At 44.5% G+C, this 8,214-nt stretch overlaps 1 protein-coding gene across 1 annotated transcript in view; it reads right to left on the minus strand.

Moving 5' to 3' along the window:
- The window catches only part of MYO10 (myosin X), a 185,236-nt gene extending 179,181 nt beyond the window's left edge, over positions 1 to 6,055 (minus strand). The window contains exon 1 of the mRNA XM_063130250.1: positions 6,003 to 6,055. Coding sequence (XP_062986320.1) covers positions 6,003 to 6,047 — 45 coding nt within the window. The 5' untranslated portion in view covers positions 6,048 to 6,055. The remainder of the gene's footprint in view (positions 1 to 6,002) is intronic.
- Between the last annotated feature and the right edge of the window lie 2,159 nt (positions 6,056 to 8,214).

Below are 8,214 nucleotides of genomic sequence, written 5' to 3' on the forward strand. Positions count from 1 at the left end.
ACAGAATTCACTAGGGTGACTGGAGAGTGCAGTCAGTGACTCACTCTTAAAGTTTGAATCAGTAAAGTTTGGGGGTCAACTTCCCAAATCAATGGTAGGATTCCTAAATTTGATGTGAGACAGATGAAAGCCGGGAAGACTGCTCTTTCTGATGTGTGTGTATGATGTTCCCATTTTAGGGGGGGAGCATTATTCTGTCCTTCCTTCCTAGGAGCACAGGGTGGCATTCATACTTTGTCACCTCACTTTCATCGTGAAAACAAATTTGTGAGGTAGGTTAGGCTGAAAGATTGTGACTATACCAAGATCACCCAATGAGCTTCAGGTCTGAGCAAAGATTTCAATCCATTGTTCTGGGCAGAAACAATCCTACTGTCCTTGGTAGAAACGCAGGGTATGAATCAAATAAATAAAATTTAAATAAATAAAATTCATTTTCTTCTTAAAGACTGGGGATAAACAGAACAAAACAAGTAGCTATTCTTGCAAATTACATTGATTAAATGGTGGCAATGTTTTGATAAAATTCTCCTAGTTTCAACAACAGTTGTTTTGTCTCTGTTAAGTCATTGACTTTAGGAGATTCAATACACCATGAAGTTTTTCAGCGCTAGCCCCAGTGAAATGCATGGGCGCAGCACAAGAGCTGGAGAACGTCCTGGTAGACTATGCCCAAGGGAAATTATATTTGGGCTGTCTGAACTTTGCTGCTCTTTAGCTCAATACCTCACTGCCATGTGTCTGTCTGAGGAAAGAAAAATGTTTATACTCAGCAGTGCAACTTTGGATACAGATTAAAGGCAAGATATATATAGACACACACACACTCTCACTCACACACACACACACACACTGATCTTTTAAAATAATACCAACATGTTGGAAGGCCTAAGAGATCATAACTGACATCAAAGTCACACTCAGAAACCACAAATTAACATTTATGTTGAAAAGCTACTGTGCTTTCCCTCAGGTGAGCAATTTTCATTAGTGAGCAAGTTATCTGTGAGAATCACACGAGCCCCATAAGTAAGAAGGGTCCAGATGGGAGCTCCTGAACCACAGAAAGGAGAAGTCTATCAGCTTTTTCTTTGCTTCAGTACTAGGAAAGGTCTTAGATGAAATGTTTCCTTTTATACAACTCTGAAAGTTTTCAGAGACCTTTCAGGATTTGAACACATAAAGCTTACTGGGAAGAAAGCATATATTTCTGGAAACTCTCTGTAGAGTCATTCATCCTACATCTTAAAAAATACCGGTTCATAACGCTGAGCAGCAAGTAAGGAACTATGAGTGTAATGCAGCTAAAAGTAAGCAGTTTTATATCTCTTGATATCAGTGGAAAAGTTAAGCACATGCTTAAATCTCTCCTGTTGAAACCAATGAAAAAAGTGCTTATCTTTGACTGTATTATTCCACACTCTGTGTGTGTGTGCATGCATGTATGTGTGTGTGAGAGAGAGAAAGATGGTGTAGAAGAGGCAAAGAGCATGAGCGGTGGGCTGGGAGGCCCTCAGTTCAGAGCTCAGCCACAAACTCACTAGGGGCCTTAGGCAACCCTAGTCTCTGCAATGTGGGAATAAAAATACTGGCCTGCCTTGCAGGGCTGTTGTAAGGATTATTGCGATGATGGATGTGACAAACTTTGAACATGTAAAATGCACCATTTAAAATAACAGATCAATTTTTAACCAACAAAATGCTACTGAGCAGCTTAGCATCCATACATTTGAAAACAAACAAACAAAACCCTCCAATGATCCTACTCACTTGACTCAGTTTTTAGATCTTTTTTTTTTCACCTGTAAGGTGAAGAAAACTCAGACCAGTTCCATAGAGTACCTTCACTGTCATTTCACTAATTACCATTCTGGAACATACAGCAGCTGTTTTTCTTAAGGGAGTGGCAGCAGCACTATAAACATGAAGGGCTCCTTTCTCCAGGAGGGAAAAGGTGCTGTGACTAGAAGAAGACACATGAACATGTGATCCAGAAAAGCCGTTTAAGTGTGCAAAAGAGCATTCATGCACTCACAGCAACTTTAGTCTCCCTCTTCCCTTTCTTGCTCCTGAGTTGCAATTCCACACAGCAAAACAGATTTGAGGCTCCCCAGGATTCAACCAGAAGGTGCCTGTTTAACATAAGAGCCACAGGACAGTTGTGAGAGATCCCTTCTAGTAATTCTGGTAGTTTTGGAAGCCCACATTTTGTGAGAACAGGTGTGTCCCCATAGGTCTGTCAGCAGCAGGGACAGGAAATTGCATGTGTTACCACGTCTGACTTGCATGACCACTCTCTCCCTGGACTCAAAAGTGTGGGGTGGAATTGGCAACCATTGTTTTCAGCCTGTTGCTGAGCCACACTGCATGGCTTTGCTGCATTTGGGATTCCCTCTGTGTATGAATCTGTTGGGAGAGTGAAAGCCTTGTGTGCTGTAGCTACCAAGCTCACTACATAAGAGTAGATGCAGTGAGGGGAGACAGAAGAGAAAAGGGCAGTGAAAAGAGGCATGGAATGCATACTATGGAATGCAGAAACAAAAGAGAATTAACAGAGAATGGTTAAAAAGAAAAAAGTTATGTTGCTTTTTTTTTTTTTACAATATAGCACAGGGAAGGAAGAAAGGGTGGGGCTGAAAGCCCCAGGTAAATGTGACGTTTCCTGTAACCTTAGGCCATTATGACTCAACTTCCTTATCTACTAAAAGTGTGCCAAGTAATGATTAAACGTTTGTAATTCTTTGAAGCATTTTTCCATACAACCTGTATTGACTTAACATCTTCCATTTCAAGATAAAACACACCTGAAAAACACATACACCTCGCAGCCTTTTTTTTTAAAAAAATGCTAATAATAAACATGTTGTTAATTTAGTCTAAAGATCCCAGCTTGCTTTACTGGCACACAAATGTTCTGGCCTGCATAGGATATAATCTTCCTGGGAAGAAACAAATAGAAGAACTGGGTGACTCATTCAAGGCTACACAGTAAAATGGTGACAGGGCCTGCAAGGGATACCAGACTTCTAACTGCCAAATACAAAGTCATGTGAGCACAGTTGTCCTTATCTTTGTAACGTCCAAGTTAATCAAACAGAATTGTTTGTTCAAATAGTTTTCAGCACTTGAAAATCCGTCACTTATTCAAACTTTAGTTGTTCCAGAACAACTGAAAGTTGAATAAATGAGGCAGGCGTCTGGGAATAGCTACCACCAGGAACACATCTCCGGGTTACCACATAAAAAAGCAAACTACATATTCAGAAATACCACATGCTACAGCCCTCTTGGGGCTGCATCAAGACTCCAGGTGGGATGTCATTGTACATGGAAAGATAGCAGGTCGAAGAAAGGATTCCAGTTTAGTCTTTCCCCTGACATGCTGGCTTTCCACAGGCAGAGAGGCATTAATGCAGGCAAACATTTAGACATGCAATCCCTCTCCTGCAGTCTGAAGTCAGATAAGCCTGTCAGTCTGTAGCACGTGATATCTCTGAACATATACAGTTCAGAAGATTTTTTTTTTAAAAAAAGAGAAAGCATCACTTCACATAAAACGTGTATACTTGACTGAAGAACAATGCATTTATTGCGTTTTATGGCCTATTCTAAATCAGCCTAGAATTTTTTAATGTCAGGATAGTATAAAATGATTTAAATGAAATATACACCAGGTATTTCAAAAATACTCAGAGGTGAACAAGCATACTTGTCCCAAGAACAGGACTGATATCTACAATATCACTAAGAGGGTTCTGTCCACCCCCCTTGTGAAATCCTCTAAAGGAGATCCCACTACACCCTAAATACCTACTGTTTTGCTAAACATCACTTATTACCATATAAAGTTTTTCTTAATCTTAAGTTTGAACTAGCAAGGCAGATCTTCAAATTGCTGCTGCCTCTTCTTTTTGACAGACTTTTACATTTTTAATACCATCAAATTACCCCCTAAACACACACACTCATACACACACACAACCTTAATCCCTTAACCCAGGGATGAGGAACATCTGGTCTTCCACATATTTTGGAATGCTACTCCCATCATCTCTCACTGTGAGCTATGCTGGCTAGGGATGATGGAGTTGAAATCCAACAACATCTGGAGGGCCACAGGTTTTCCACCACTGTCTTAACTTCTGCCTGTTCACAGCATTACTTCTCTCATAGGGAAAACCTTCCATTAAAAGCATGTATTTGCAAAATAAGATTTTAATTCTGGGGTAAACTAATTCATCAGAGCAATGTGCATCTTTTCAAATAGAAAATTCATTTATTTCTCTCTCTCATACACACACATGTGGAAATTCCACTTGCAATGCAATTGTACATGCCTTTGGTTTTAATCAGAAAAAAAATCAGAGAACTGAAAAGCCTAACAAAATGTCACTTGCTACACTTACTGAACACTTAGTTACCTGCAGAGGTATTGCTCAAGAATATCAATGTCTGCAAGATTCAGACGGGCAACTAAAAACAAGAAGCTAATGTTTAATTCAGATTCACCTACCATTCCCGTAATAGACTGCTTCAACCTTTCACATATGGCTACTCGCTAGCAATCTGTTAAGGCAGTGGTAGGTGAATCTGAATGAAACATTAGCTTCTTGGTTTTGTTTGTAAAGTGGGGTATTGTAGTATGATCAAAAGTACGACTAAGTCTGGATGCAACTTATACAGTCTAACTCAGGTGTAAGTGACCTTGTGAACAGATTGGTTTTAGAAGTTAAGCAAATTCAAAGTGCTGCAAACAGCAAGCAAAAAATATTGTTCTCAATTGATTTTTTTTTTAGGTAGCGTTTATTTCAGTGGGAGAGTAAACGTATAAGGTATTTTTGGCAAAACAATCAAGTGCCTGAAGATCACTCAACCAAAAAAAAACACCACTAAAAGTTTGTTTTAAAACATGACTCTCACAATGAAATCAATGGGATTCCATGCCACTGAAAGAACTCACAAGTCCTACTTTCTCGAATAAAGATGGATTTGATTTATTGTTATGCCCAAAAATCTTGACAAAATATCCATGAAATAGTAAGTTTTCTGTAGTAGAAGCTCAGCAGGAGCCCTCTTTAATAAATAATGCACTTTTAAAGTGTTTTCAAGTTGAACAGCAGTTAATATGATGTGATCTTCATGCAGGGTTCAGGTCAGATTCTTCCTGTAATCAATGTTTTTGATTACTTTTAAGTAAAAGGGGGCAACATCTGGACAACATTATGAAGTGGATAGCAGAAGACAAAAGAGGAAATGGACCAAAATGAAATAAATCCTCCATCCTTCTCCCCCCACCCCCCCTATGCTTCTTCCTTCTGCTCTGCTGGCATGGAAGCCCTCGAACCCCTGCAGAGGCCTGTCTTATCCCCTCACAAGAAGCTGAGGGAGTTTTTCAAAAGGAAATTCCAGACCTCTCCACGAGAAACCAGGCGCTTAGCCACGTTCTTGTTTTAAAATAAACTTTCTGCACACAAGGGCGATCTTGCAAAAACACAACAAAAAACCCAGTGCTTTTCTTCTGGCATTGCGCTCACAGATGTGCTCAGCGGGCCAAGCCAAAAAAATGCCCTCTCGGTTTACTGACCTAAATGCAACGCGCCACACAATGGGGAGAGAGCGAGCGAGGCACGCAAGCGAGGCGAATACACACAAAAGGAAGCTCACCTCCGCGCGGTACATCCTGGATAAAAGGGGGAACGCGGAAACGGACTGCAATGCACATCCCACCGAAGGCAAGGATCCATTTCCCATCGGGTTAAAGAGTTTGTGGATTGGCATCCACAGTAGACAGTTGCATCGCGAATTTACCTGGTTTTTTTTGGGGGGGGGGGTCATCGGAGGATTTAACTCCCCCTCCCCCTTTTTTTTTACAGTCTCACCTCCTTCTGCAAAAGACAACACACCTAGGGCACGATCCGGACCAAACTTAAGCACTTTTAAGGCCCCAATCCACACCGGTCACCTACCTAAAAGTAACTCCCATTGAATTCAGCGAGACTTACTTCCAAGTGGACATGCTTAGGACCGAACCGGGCTGCAAATTCCATTGAAACAACCCCCCACACCCCCTTTTCTTTTCATTTCAAAACAGGCGTTCATCCCACGCTTCAGTCTTTCCCAAGAGCTTCGCTTTGACCGGATCGTTCACACACAGAATAAACTTTTAGCCAACTACTCGCAGGGTTTATTTATTAATTTGTTTAAGTTGGGAACTCCACTTATACACAGAGAGCGAGAGAGCCCAAATGCCTCTTTTCAGAATATGACATCTCTTGAAACCCCAAAGCAGAAGCGAGGCTGCAATGGCACGCGCATTTACAACCAAGCTTACTCGGAAGTAAATCCGACCGGGCTCGGTGGGGCTTCCTCTCAAGCAAGCAAGCGCAGGATCGCAGCCTCGCCGGGACTTGCTCCCAAGGAAGCGCCCGCGTGCAGGAGGCTCGGCCTTCCCGGCGACGGTAACCGATCGCCCTCGGTCCCTCCTCCCCGCCCCGCTGCCCGTCTCGCGCTTCACCTCCGGGAAGAAGTTCTCCATCGCAGCCGCAACTTGAGAGCGAGTCCGGCCAAGGCAACGGCGGCTTCAGCCAGCAACCATGTGTCGCGCAGGGGACGGGGCGGACTCCTCCTCCTCCTCCTCCTCGCCGGGCTGAGGGGCCGCGCTTCGTCACGCCCTGCCTTCCCCCGCTGCCATCCCTCGGCCTCCCCGCGCTCCGCTCGCCCTCGCTCCCCGCCGGCCAAGCGGCCGCCAGCACGTGCATTCAGACGAGCAGCGCCTTTTGTCCTCCCGGACGCGGGTCCTCTTCGTCCTCACAGCCGGTTGCGCCGGGGCGCCCGGCGGCACATGGCTCCGCTTCCCCGCTGAACGGACTCCACACCGCTGGAAAGGAAGGCGCGTTGCGGCGGGGCTCCCGAGCGGAGCAGCTCCTGCTGGGGCAGAAGGCGCGCGCGTGAACGGGCGGGCGGGAGCGCGCGCGCTCACCTATCCCGCGAAGAGTGCCCGTCCCCGTCCCCGTCCCCGTCCCCCACGGCGGCTGCTCAAGGGCCCTCTCGGGTCACGGAGGACTCCCCTGAGAGTGGTGAATCCCCGCCCTAGAGAGAGAGCGCTTTAGCCAATCCCAGGCGAGCGCCGCTTTGGAATCTTGACCCGCGAGGCGAGCGAGCTGGGTGTTTGGGGTGTGTGTGTGTGTGTGTGTGTGTGTGTGTGTGTGTGTGTGTGTGTGTTGCAGCAGCAGCAGCAGTCAGGCAGAACGCCGTTTGGGTTAAAAGGCTCCCCCGCCACTGCCGCACTCCCCCCCCCTTTCTTTCTGCCGAGGTCCGCTGTTTGGGCTGGCTCTCTGCGGATTCTCGTCCTCAGCGCACACCTCCACCTGCCCGACAGGCTCCTTCTTGGCATGAACGCAAACGACCTGAAGGTGTATTTATAGGGTGTGGGCAGCGGTGAAGATGCTTTCTGCTTTCTTCAGCCAGTATGTTCCATGCTGAGGAATTCCCTCTGCCTCCTTGTCCCTTTCTACACCTAAGAATTATCCCAGGAAAATGGAGAGATTGCCCCTGCCTGCTCCCGGGATCCCTGTGTGTCATTTACAGGCACAGGGACGATCCCTGGAAAAAAGGCAGGTGTAGAAACGGCCCTTTTTAATAGAAGACACGCTCCTTAAAACACTTTTGAGCCTTTTTTGTACCTCTGCTGGTGTGTATTAATGAAAGGTGGAAATGCATCTCCCCCCATGAAACCTATTTAAAATTTTATTTATTTCTTTAAAATATTTATCCCGCCCTATATCACTAAGATCTCAGGGCAGCGTACAGATAAAAACATACAGTATAAAACAATAAATATACACGGTTAAAAACAGATTAAACCATGATCCAAGTTAAAAAAAATTTTTTTTTTAAAAAAAGCAATAGATATATTTAATCTCCCTCTGTACATAAGTGGGGTAGGAAGACTTTGTCAATTTCACTCACACTCATAATTCTTTCCCATACCCCTTCTCCATGAAAAGCTTGTCAATTTCAATGCTGCTGCTTTCCTTCCATGGCTCCCCTTCTTTGCTCTCAGAAAGAAACCCTGCTTTCCCCCAACTTTGTCAATGTCCCTGGAGGGCAGAGGGGGAACTGCTGGGATAGCTCTTTCTCACGCACTAGCAGGAGCTGGTGTGGTGACATTTTAAACAGAAATGACATAGCTTGTGAAGTGCGGCAATGTATGTT

The sequence above is a fragment of the Elgaria multicarinata genome, chromosome 7 (assembly GCF_023053635.1).
Source record: "Elgaria multicarinata webbii isolate HBS135686 ecotype San Diego chromosome 7, rElgMul1.1.pri, whole genome shotgun sequence".
In the NCBI taxonomy this organism is placed as follows: Eukaryota; Metazoa; Chordata; class Lepidosauria; order Squamata; family Anguidae; genus Elgaria; species Elgaria multicarinata.